This window comes from Podarcis tiliguerta, assembly GCF_965153285.1.
Source record: "Podarcis tiliguerta genome assembly, chromosome: 2".
Taxonomy (NCBI): Eukaryota; Metazoa; Chordata; class Lepidosauria; order Squamata; family Lacertidae; genus Podarcis; species Podarcis tiliguerta.
The window spans coordinates 9,331,232-9,342,878 of record NC_139535.1 but is presented as its reverse complement, the minus strand read 5'-3'; the positions used below and the strand labels follow the sequence as shown (position 1 = coordinate 9,342,878).

Genomic DNA, 11,647 nt, shown 5'->3' with positions numbered 1-11,647 from the left:
TTCTTCTAACCCTGAAATAGGACCTCGGGTTAAGAACTTTGCTTCAGGATGAGAACAGAAATCGCAGCGCGGCAGCAGCGGGAGGCCCCTTATCCTGAGGTGTGCTTTCACTAATGCCAGAGGCCGCATTAGTGAAAGCACACCTCAGGATAAAAACGGTTTCAGCTTAAGAACGGACCTCCAGAACGAATTAAGTTCGTAACCAGAGGTACCACTGTAACTGGTTTCTTGAGGCAGCCGGAAAACAAATCAGGAAGGAGCAGGCCTCTCAAACACAACACAACATCTCTCAGCTCCAGCCTCCCTGAACTGTGGGAACAGAAAGTCAATCTTGGAGCTGCCATGCACTGGGTTCTGTGTGTGTGTGTGTGTGTGTGTGTGTCATCGTGCTGGCTTGGTGCTTTAGATGCAGGGACATCTTGCTCTGCAGTGTCTACACTGAGTGGCTGTGGCTCTCCTGGATTTCAGACTGACACCTTTCCCAGTCCGAAATGGGAGATGCAAGTGACTGAACCTGGTAGCTTTTCCATGCCAAGCAGACGCTGTTCCCCTGAGCTGCAGCTCTTCTGCATTTTTGAAGTAATGCTCATGACCTGCTTGATACTATTCGTTTAACTTTCTGAAAACCCAACTAATCCCTATGTTAAGTGAAAAGCAATTAATAAGGAGTCCGACAAGTTCATATCCAAAAGTCACACTCAGAACAAGACCCCATTTAGAGCCCCAGAGAGGAACATGAATGATACAGACCAGTCACGTTGTTACAACCACAAAACCAAGATGGCGTCATAAGAGTTGAACAGAAGACGGTCTCCTCTTATATGAAATGGTCTTCACGACAAGGCAGTGCAAATCCAGAGGCCCATCTAGTGCAGATTCCTCTTCTCTCAGTGGCCGATCAGATGCCTCGTGGGAAGCCCCCAAGAGGACCTGAGGGCAACACCCCCACTCTCCCCCACCCCGGGGATTCCCCACAACTGGAACTCAAAGGCACATGTTTCCTTTGACAGTGGAGGCCCCACGTAGCCATTCCTGAATGTGTCTAGTCTTACTTTAAAGCCAGCCAAGTTGTTGGCCTTCCCCGCCTCTTATGTGAGGGAATTCCACTTTCTTTTGCCAGTCCATAATGTACCACTATCCGGGACTAAATAGACCTTTGACCTGATCCAGCAAGGATCTCCTTATTTTCCCTGCCAAGTATGCAAAAAGAGAGTGGAGTCCTATTTCTCCCATTTGTGGAGTTCACACTTCCACATCTGTACACTGTCACTGGGAGCTGTTGTTCTCATTGTGGGTCTGTAGCTGCCCTTGTGATGTGTCCCTGGCCTTGGTTGGGAACCATCAAGTTGAGATACTTCACAATGGAGTCTAGAACATTTTGGGACTCAATGAATTAACTTGGGCTGGGGTCTTGCTTCTTTTTAAAAAAAGAATAGCTATTCATCAACAAAACACAATCCATTTTGTTATCAATTGCAGTTGGTGCAAACAGACTCTTCAAAGTAAACTTTCCTCCCACTCCATCCTTGAGCCCCATTATTTTTCTACTCAGATCATATATATCTTCTAGAATAATACCTATGACATCAACTGTATCTCCTCCTTTAAAAAAAATCTTTTTCTGATAGCTGAAAACTATTTCTATTATTAATCAATTATTACTTTAACCTTCCTGCTGAATCAATTTACTTATTTCAGCCTGTTTTCCCTAGGTTTCTCTGTTGTCATCCGCCTATGTCTCGTGACATAGATAAGGTGAGGCATCTCCACTGCAAATCAGGATGTAACCAACACTTCTCCCTCTTCTTTCTGTGGAATGTGGCATTTTCAAGAATATTAGCTGGACGTATTCCCTAAATGAATTATCTGGTGCCTGATGAATGCCTTCTTCTGAATGAAGCTTTTCCCACACTCGGGGCATTCATAAGGCTTCTCCTCCGCGTGGGTCCTTTGGTGTTTGATCAGCGTATCTCGCCGTGAAAAGTTCTTCCCGCACTCAGGGCATTCGTGAGGCTTCTCTCCTGTGTGGATCTTCTGGTGGTCAATCAACCTGCAAGGATGATGGAAACTTTTCCCGCACTCGGGGCATTCATAAGGCTTCTCCCCTGTGTGGGTTCTCTGGTGCTTGATCAGCGTATCCCGCCGGGAGAAGTTTTTCCCACACTCGGGACATTCGTGCGGTTTCTCCCCTGTGTGCGTCTTCTGGTGTTCAATTAAGTTGCACGGGTGGTTGAAGTTTCTCCCGCAATCGGGGCACTCGTACGGCTTCTCCCCTGTGTGGGTCCTCCGGTGATTGAGTAACGTATCTCTCCGGGAAAAGCTTTTCCCGCAGTCTGGGCATTCGTGAGGTTTCTCTCCCGTGTGGATCTTCTGGTGCCTCTTCAAGTGGAGTTGCCACCGGAAGCCTTTCCCGCACTGGGAGCATTGATACGGCCTCTCTCCGGTGTGGATTCGCAGGTGACTCACCAAGTTGGTCCTCTGGCTGAAGCTTTTCCCACAGTGGGAGCACTTGTGCGGTTTCTCCTGGGTGTGGATCCGTCGATGCCGCATCAGAGTCGCTCTGTAACTGAACCCCTTCCTGCACTCGGGACACTCGTATGGTTTCTCTTCCGTGAGGCCGCTCTGATGGCGCACCCAGATCTCTCGCTGGGGAAAGGGCTTCTCGGCCTCAGACCATTCACACAGTTCCTCTCCCATGTGCCTCCTCTGGTGTTCAGCCAGGGCGGATCCTCGCTGGAAGCTCTCCCCACGCACGGGGCATTCGTAAGGACCTTCTTCTGCATTTAGCGTACCCAGACCCAAACTGTGCCGGTTGTTCCTCCCGTGATACAAGGAGAAGGGCTTTTGCACTCCAAACTGTGTTGTGTTTTCGCTAACGGGAACTTCTGGGAGATGGCTGTATTCCTTTGTTTCCTGGTGTCCTTTGGACTCACGCTTTTGCTCTGCAATCTCAGCTAAACAAGGAACGTTCCCCTGGGACATTCCCTCTGGCACAGCTTCCCCTGGGTGGGAACTCTCCATCTTGATCTCTCTCCTTTTACCTGCAAGTGGTGGTGAAACGAAAAATATTTTTTTAAAAAAAATATTGAAACTAGATGCCCAATGGAAAGCAGGATCTGAGCAGAAGAGCCCTCTCCCCTTCTAGAGTCTCCAGCAACCAGTATTCAGAAACGGTATTCTGTTAAAGCCCTCCAGGTTTAATATTAATAATGGTCAAGATAGTACCAAGCAATCATATCTTGGGAAGGAGCCCCATAACTCGGGTGCCACCATGTAAAAGGCTCTGTCTCCAGTGGCAAAGCACGTGCATTACAGGCAGAAGGTCTCATCCCATAGGACCACTGGTCCATCGAGGTCAGCATTTCCTCCACTGACTGGCAGTGGCTCTGCAGGGCCTTCAGGCAAGGGCATTGCTAGCCATACCTGGAGATGTACTGGCCAGGGATGATGGGAGTTGTAGTCTTAAATGGACAGAGGGCCCCAGGTGGGCAAGACTGGGAGGGGCTGTTTCAATCTCAAGTTCTTTGCCACTGGGCTAAAAATGGATTAAGTTAAAATTAGCAAGCAGACTTTTAGGAGTTTTCTTCACGGAATCAAGTCGAGGAGACTAAATCAGGACTCCTGTGGATTTAGAGCAGCAGATATATATTTTTTTCCAATTCAAAAATATCAAGGAAGCCTATGAATGAAAATGGTACCACAACGTACTAGGTGTTTGTGTGTGTAAAAAGCTACTTTACAACTTCTGCCAACTATGATCAGAACATAGCTGTCAATGTTTCCCTTTTTTAAAAGGGAAATTCCCTTATTCCGAATAGGATTCTTCGCAAGAAAAGGGAAAAGTTGACAGCTATGGATCAGAACCAAGCAAACATCCCAGATGTTGGATCCATAGTCCCTGCCACCCTTTAACAAAAAATTAAGGGAGACCTGTTTTATTATCTGAATTACACCTTAGAATTCACCCCTTTAACAAAACAGGACTTCAAATCCTTCATGGCTTCTTCACTGGTAAGCGACATGTGACTGATCGCCAGAGCTCTCCTTATCCAGACTCCACAGCGACAGTCGCTGCTCTTTTAATTGGACATGGATTTAACATGCCCCAAACTTTTCTTCTTTTTTTGCAGAGAGAGGCAATACTAAGGATGACTGTCCTGTCAGCCCTAAACACCTCCTAGCCTAAGGTCTCCCAATGAATCTCACCTCTTCACAACCCCCTGATGACTCGGCCAAGTGAGCAAACATGGCTGTTTGTTCCACAAATAATTTTGGGGATAAACTTCTGCATTATCAGGAAACTAAAGTGATCCACACTGAACAATGACAGTTATCAGGGGATCCTGATTATCACTGTCTGCTCCCGCCACAGATTCCTGAAGGGAGTCTCTCTAACTTTGGGTTATAAGTATGGAAAAAGAGCTCTGCTGGAACAGGCCAAAGGCCCACGGAGTCCAACGTCCTCTTCTTCCGGGGGCCGACAACACCCTCCCCACTTGTGATTCTCAGCAATGGGCATTCAGAGGCATCTCCCCCCCCCCACCTCAAGAGCACAGGTGAGAAACAGGGTCATCCTCCATGAACTTGTCCTAAGGCCAGCCAAATTTGTGGCTACAGTTATCTTTTGTGGCAGCAAATCCCACTGTTTAACGATGCAGCATGTGAAGAAGTCCTTTCTCATGTCAGTCCTGAATCTTTAACGGTATTTTTTAGCCTGGGGGGGGGGAGCAGTCAGGGGGGGGTATCGGCTGTGGCCCTTGCCATAGCACAGTGGCCCCCGGCAGCTGCCGAAGAATGTCAGGGGCCAGCAGCACCCAGAGCTCTTCTCAAACTGTAAGCATCACCCAGCAGATTTCACCAGCCTCCTTTACCTGGCTCTGGTTCCTGCAAGAACATCTTCCCCCCCTTTTCCGTTTGGAAGGAAAGGTCCAGTTTGGGAATCAGAAGCCCCTCTGGGGTTGGGAAGAGAGAGAGAGAGAGAGAGAGAGAGAGAGAGAGAGAGAGAGAGATTATTATTTGCAGAATCTGGATCCAAATAATATTCCTGGAATTTAGTCTTTCTAGACAATGGACACATTTCTTTTCAACATTTTCATCCCCCTTCTTAAAAAAAAACAAAACAAGAGATAAATATGAAAAAACCACAGAAAATTAAACAGTTATATACTGCTGTGCTATAACTTGTATTTATTTCTTAGTTGGTTGACATGCAGAACGGGGCTTATGAAGTAGTGATACTTATTTTGGATTGTGGTTTTCAATGGGTATAGACTTATGGACTAAGTTGTTGCATTTTTATCTCCTTATATAAGAATTAAAAAGAAAAATAAACAGATTGTTTTACGTAAACAGTATTCCAGGAGAGTGCATTTAAATCATTCAGTACACACAGATGTACATGCGTGGATACATACATTCACCTAAAGGACACATTTTTATTGTTTATGGGACACAACCTAGCCAAAATTAAGCACCTTTTAAATCCCACTCTGCACTCCCAAACTATGTTTATTGGGCAGTAAGACTCACTGAACACACAAGACTTGCCTCTGAGTAAACATGCTTGAATCGTATGGTAGAGTTGAGTATGAAAAGAAAGTGCTGCCGTCTCCCCAGTGGGGCTGACCCCTTGGAAACACGCTTAGCATTGCAGCCTGAACTTACCTGGGAGCAAGCCCCCCCCCCCCCGGGACTTACTTCTGAGTAGACCTAGTTAGGGCTGAAGCCCTAGGCCAGCTGTGGGGAACCTTTGACCCTCAGATGTTGCTGAACTACAAATCCCATCATCCTTGGCCACGCTTGCTGGGGCTGAGGGGAGATGTGGCTCAGCCCCACCTGGAGGACCATAGATTATCTCCTCTGAAATGCTATTCCTTACCCAGAGAGCCCACAATGCCGCAGTTCTCCTCTTTGACTTGCCAGAACATCGTCCTCTGGCCTGGCTGTGTCAGGGATGCCTCCTCCTTGCCAAAAGGCCCCTCCTTCTCCTTGGCGCTCGCTGGGCCCTGAAACAGCCAAACATCCCCCACTCAGGTTCTGCAGTCCCGGAAAACACCATTTAAAGATGGACGCCCAAGACCTCACACACGCTCCCACTCCCGATTTCGCAATACCAAGCCATGTAAAATCACAGTCGCCAGCCCCATCCCTAAGCAGCTGCTGAGAGACAGTGTGGTGTAGTGGTTAGAGTGTGGGACCAGGACCTGGGAGGCCAGGGTTCAAGTCCCCACTCGGGCATGAAGCTCAATGGTGACCTTGAGCCAGTCACGGGTTCTGCCTAGCCCACCTCACAGGGTGGTTGTTCTGGGGTTATAAGAGGAAGGGGAGAACCTGGAGCTCCTTGGCGTAAAGGTGGGATATAAAGGACTCCATTGTGGGCCCAATTTTATGGAACTCCCTTCCAGGTTGCAGTCAGACAGGCCCTTCTCCCTGTTGAACTTACTGAAGACATATTATTATTATTATTGTTGTTGTTGTTGTTGTTGTTGTTGTTGTTGTTGTTATTATTATTGTTATTGTTCTAGCAGGCTTATTTTATAATTTCCACTCTTTTTCATTGTACTGTATGGAATACTTTGCACACTGCTTAGAAGCAATGGCAATCAAGCGGAATAGAAATGGTTGAGACAAATTAAACTGGGCTGGAAAGTTCCCCAGTGATGTGGCAAATGCGCTCTAAACGTGGATTTGGATTTGATATCCCGCTTTATCACTACCCGAAGGAGTCTCAAAGTGGCTAACATTCTCCTTTCCCTTCCTCCCCCACAACAAACACTCTGTGAGGTGAGTGCGGCTGAGAGACTTTAGAGAAGTGTGACTGGCCCAAGGTCACCCAGCAGTTGCATGTGGAGGAGCGGGGAAGCGAACCCGGTTCACCAGATTACGAGTCTACTGCTCTTAACCACTACACCACACTGGCTCTCACACATGCTCAGGTGTGCTCTGATCCTTAGCTCATCGTTTACATTCGCCCTGCTCAAGGGAACACCCCAGGCCTGCCGCTAAGCGAGATGTCCACTTACCTCAGTCAGCCCAGCTTCGGCCACTTCCAGTCCCTCAGGAGGAAGCAAGGAACAGGGGTGAATTGGGAGCGTATCTCCGTTGGCTGTGAGGGACAGAAGAGAGGAAGACGACTGGCTCAGGGACAGGGCGCAAGCATTGCAAGACGATCCCGCTCTCCATCCCTGGCACCTCCAGTTAGAAAGCAGCCAGGTAGGCAGCAGATGATGGCAAAGGTCCTCTGCTGCAAGACCCCCTGAGAGATGCCACCAGTCAAGACTGGGAGCTGGCCAGGTCCTTTGCGGACTTATTTTCTGGCTTCTGGGGTGCTCCAAGCAGGAGCAGATACACATCTTGGGTGGCATTCAATGAAGCGTACGCCAACTCGAGGTTTAGGATTAGCACAAGGAGACTTTGCCCCCTTCCTCCCCTTCCTGCCCACCCAGATCTGCCAGGGAAGGTCAGGGGGAAACCCCAGAACAGATTTGGGGAGAGGGGGAGAACGTTCCACCGCACAAGGAAGGCTCTCCAGAGTCTCAGGAAAACAGGATGTCCATCCCATTCAAGTGCCAAGTTGACAGAAACAACACACAGAGGGAGGTGTTCTGGGTGTCTGATCTCCAGTTAGGACATTCCCTCACCCTGGAGAATCCGCCAAAATCTTGAACCTGCTTACAGGTCCTCTGGAAGGCCTCCTCCCAATGCTTGCTGGAGTAGTAAACATTTAAAAATAAAGCCTTACCCGGCAAAATCATGTCCTCATCACATTTCAGTGCTGTGGTGTCCATGTAGCTTTGTCTCTGGGAGTTGTCTGGCGAAGCCCCACCTGTCTCAAGGGGCCTGGTGGCTGTCCCCTGAGACGGCATCTGAAACACAGAGAGGAAGTCAACGCTGCCCTAAGCCAAAGACCTTCAGCTGCAGTCTAGTTCCCCTACCTAGTGGAATGGCTTGTGCAAAAGACGGTGCAGAATGTTGAAATGCTTGTGGGGGCAAACGACCGCCAGTGCTGATCACCCTGCTAGCGAGATTCCCACAGGCTACCAGTCAGCTCCTGGGCCAAGTTCAAGGTCCCATATACCAAAAACCAGAGAGGGGCTTATGCCTTATACACCACTAGATCCCTGCAGTCTGTGGGAGTGTCACCTCTGCACATCCCCAAGATCTCAGAAGCCCTTTTGCACAGCGACTCTGAGCAGGGCCTTGAGAGTGGCTGCCCCTCTTCTCTGGAATATCGTTCCTGTCAAGATGTGAAAGGCGCCCACTCTCCGTACTTTCTGGAGACATTTTTGCTCCAACAGGCTGGAGAAATAGCTTTTTACCACAAGGGTCCACTTGGGATGGTTTTTAGTGTGTTTGCTGTTCTTGTGATTTAAAACTGTTTTCAATTGCGTGTCAATTGCCTTGAAATGGTGGTTTAGTGAGGCAATTAACAAACCGATGGTAATAATAATGATGGTTCCCTTGGCAGATTCCTGCAGCCCACATACTTCCAGTGGCTCCCAAACTTTTTGGGGGCCATCGCCCCTTTTGGTTCTATAAATGCAACCCCTGCGCCCCCTACCCTACCCATAAAAAGCATTATTCAGAACAGTGGTTTGCACAGCCCACTACGGAAGGTAACAGCATAATACAGTGGCATCTCGGGTTACAGACAATTCAGGTTGCAGACGCTTCAGGTTACAGACTCCGCTAACCCAGAAATATTACCTCAGATTAAGAACTTTGCTTCAGAATAAGAACAGAAATCGTGCTATAGCGGCACGGCGACAGCAGGAGGCCCCATTAGCTAAAGTGGTACCTCAGGTTAAGAACCGTTTCAGGTTAAGAATGGACCTCCAGAACGAATTAAGCTCTTAACCTGAGGTACCACTGCAAAATCCAAAAAGTTCATGAATAATTGCACATTTATTCAGCATCCAGTTGAAACTATCCTAGTTTAGTGAGTGCAACAAAACTGATGAACTTGTTCCAGTGATGCCAGCTTTTCCAAGTCTGGTAGTCATTTCCACCGCCATCTCCCCGCTGCCTCTTAGCGCCCCCCCCCCATGTAATGCCCCCTTCCCTTTCCCAGGGGGCAGTACTGCCCACTTTGAGAAGCACTGCTTTAAACACTAGCATGGGCACCTTAAATTGAGCGCAGAAACAACCCGGCAGCCAAGGCCGCTGTTTTAGGGGTTCTGTGAGTACCAGCGGCAACCCTACCCAGGGATCTGTCCGCTAGTGGTCTCCGAGGGCAGCCCCCCCACAGCACACGGCAACAACCCAACCTGGAAGTCCCTGGAGAAATTGGATCAAGCGCTCTGACCTGCCACTTCCACGTCTCAGCTTTCAGGAAATCCTCCGCCAGGGCCACGGCTTGGGCGCAGCTCCCTGGCCCCTCTTCCCTGACCCAGCCCTGCAGCTCGTGAGGAAGGATGGCCAGGAACTGCTCCAGGATCAGCAGGTCCACGATCTGCTCCTTGCTGCGTCTCTTCGGCTTCAGCCACCGGTGGCACAGCTCCCGCAGCTGCCGATAAACCCTCTGGGGGTCTCCGGCCTTCTGGTAGCAGAACTGCCTGAAGTCCCGGCGCTGCGCCTCCATCCTCACAGCATCCTCCCGCAAGACAGCGGCCTTCACTTTCCCATAATCTTCCCTGTCAGCGGCTTCCAGTCTACCCAAAGCCTGCTCAGCAGAGCTGCTCAGCGCAGGCCGGAGCCGGCCCACCCATTCTCCTCTGGGCCATTGGCAGGCTTCGGCGATTTGCTCGAAAGAGGAGAGGAAGGCTCGGACGTTGTCCCGCTGTGTGTCTTCCAGAGGAACTGGGTTGCCCCACGCCCTCAAGATTTCCTCAGGACGGTGCAACCCCTTCCGCTCTTCTTTGCCTGACCACTCCAGATTCCCCTTCACGCCTTCGGGTAGGTCCCCTCCTGCTTCCGGTCTCCCTTCTAGTTCTGGACTTGCCGGGTTTGGTTGCTCCATTTTCAGCTCCAGAGCAAGCAGAGGTGACCATCCAAGTTTGGGGTGATCCCTGATCTAAGCCGACCCTCTGGTTTTGTAGACAGGATGGGCTCGGCTTGGGGATCACAGGCAGCTGTGTCCTCAGGGGCCGATCACAGCTCTGGGTGCCCTGGTTTGCACGATGGGGAAGCTCTTCCTACAAGAAAAATGAAAAGCGACTCATACACAACTGCACCTTGCTACGTGGCAATCTTATTTATTTATATTATATGGCGAGGATTGCTTGGATTCGAGATGAGTGAAGGAATTTCAAAGAACAACGTTTGCGTCTCCCTCATGCCTCCAGCATTAGTGTTATCAAAGCTAACAATGACAACCCGCATCTTATACCCCTTTTAAATGTTTTCGTGTGAGGGGTGGGGAGAGGGGAGGTATTGGTTTGGAGCGGGGTTCTAGTTTTTATCGTTTATTCTGTGCTACTATATCGTATTTTTATGTCGTGAACCGCTCCGAGATCGGCAGATGAAGGGGGCCATACAATTTTTTAATAATAATAATAATAATAATAGCAATAGAAGTCAAAAATAAAGATAATAGCGGCAACAGCTTGGATTCCCAGACAGAGGCAGATGTTGGCCTTTCAAATTTCAGCAGCACTCTTTGCGAGGCCAAAATTCAGCACACCCCCTGCGCCTCTGCGATCCTATGACTCTATATGAGGCAGATTTCCACGTTCCCATAAAACGTGCGGCTTGCTCAAATCTGCCTGGAAGCGACACTTCTCCGATCTGTGGGGATATTGTTCCTTTAAGGTCCCAGATTATCTGCCCTCCTTCCAAGGAAGGGGACCCCCATGCTGTCAAAGACCTGGACACCCCCCTCGCTGGTTTTTTTTTTGGGGGGGGTGTCGTGGTGGGATGCAGCCTTCTACCACTCACCCTCCTCTGATGTCTCCATTTCCTGGATCTCCATCTTTCTTTTGCACAAAGACCTTTTTTGGGGAGGAAATATATATATTAAAGACAGACTTACCTCTCCCGCAGCCATTCAGAAGCAAAAATCCCCGCAAGAAGAGGAAGCGGTCTTTCTTTGGGGGGGGGGGGGAATCCCCCCTGACATCCCCACCCGCTTCTCGCGTTTCTGCATTGCTCCCTGGAAGCCCAGATTTTAACCCTTTCGAGTGTTTCAGGAAAAACAAACCCCCCGGAAACAGCGGCCGCGCGAGGGGAGCAACGAAGGGTCCCGCCAGACTCGGCATTTCTCCCTCCACTCTGCCACCCTCTTCCCACAATTTTTCCGGACACGAAGGGGAAAAGAAGTGATGGAGGAAATGTCCTCCTCCCCATCGCGCGGCTTCATTTATTTGTGTCAGTCTGCTGCAAAAGGGCACAGGAGCAGAGGCAGGGGTGGAAGTTGGCAGACCCCGAGCACCATGTTTGCCAGGGTGAAGTCTTTTTCTAGTGGTTTTATCTGTCTTTTTTTTAAATCGTTTTTCTTGCTGTTGTTTTTAAGGTGCCGTTTGAGTCAAGCGCTGCAAAGGGCACAGGAGCAGAGGGGAAAGTTGGCAGCTCCTAACCTCCTCTTTGCTACAGAGAAAGCAGATTAGAGACTGCCCATGGCAGGGACAGAACTGCTCCTGGTTTGGTTTGGTTTTTAATTGACTTGGGAGGTTTTAAAATGAAGATCGGGATGTTAATTAGTTAAAACTAT

The 11,647-nt window shown here is 49.3% G+C and overlaps 1 protein-coding gene across 2 annotated transcripts; it reads right to left on the bottom strand.

The window, feature by feature from the left end:
* Positions 1–1,439: 1,439 nt before the first annotated feature.
* LOC310670221 (uncharacterized protein) lies at positions 1,440–11,430 on the bottom strand. Of its 2 annotated transcripts, XM_083425131.1 has the most exons (7): positions 10,970–11,429; positions 9,305–10,133; positions 7,742–7,865; positions 7,023–7,105; positions 5,879–6,005; positions 4,872–4,952; positions 1,440–3,041 (listed from the first exon to the last, which is right to left on the bottom strand). In XM_083425131.1, the coding sequence occupies exons 2-7, from the start codon at positions 9,956–9,958 to the stop codon at positions 1,837–1,839; spliced, it is 2,274 nt and encodes a 757-aa protein (XP_083281257.1). In that variant the 5' UTR covers positions 9,959–10,133; positions 10,970–11,429; the 3' UTR covers positions 1,440–1,836. The 2 variants fall into 2 exon arrangements, with proteins under 2 accessions (XP_083281257.1, XP_083281258.1); XM_083425132.1 differs by lacking the exon at positions 4,872–4,952 and having other exon boundaries at positions 10,970–11,430.
* Between the last annotated feature and the right edge of the window lie 217 nt (positions 11,431–11,647).

Excerpts from the sequence above, each read along its gene's own strand:
- LOC310670221 (XM_083425131.1), bottom strand. The coding sequence starts at position 9,958 with ATGGAGCAACCAAACCCGGCAAGTCCAGAACTAGAAGGGAGACCGGAA. Across the intron at positions 7,866-9,304 it reads CTGAGACGTGGAAGTGGCAG|ATGCCGTCTCAGGGGACAGC; the intron begins GTCAGAGCGCTT and ends TCTGTGTTTCAG. Across the intron at positions 6,006-7,022 it reads CCGAAGCTGGGCTGACTGAG|GGCCCAGCGAGCGCCAAGGA; the intron begins GTAAGTGGACAT and ends TGGCTGTTTCAG.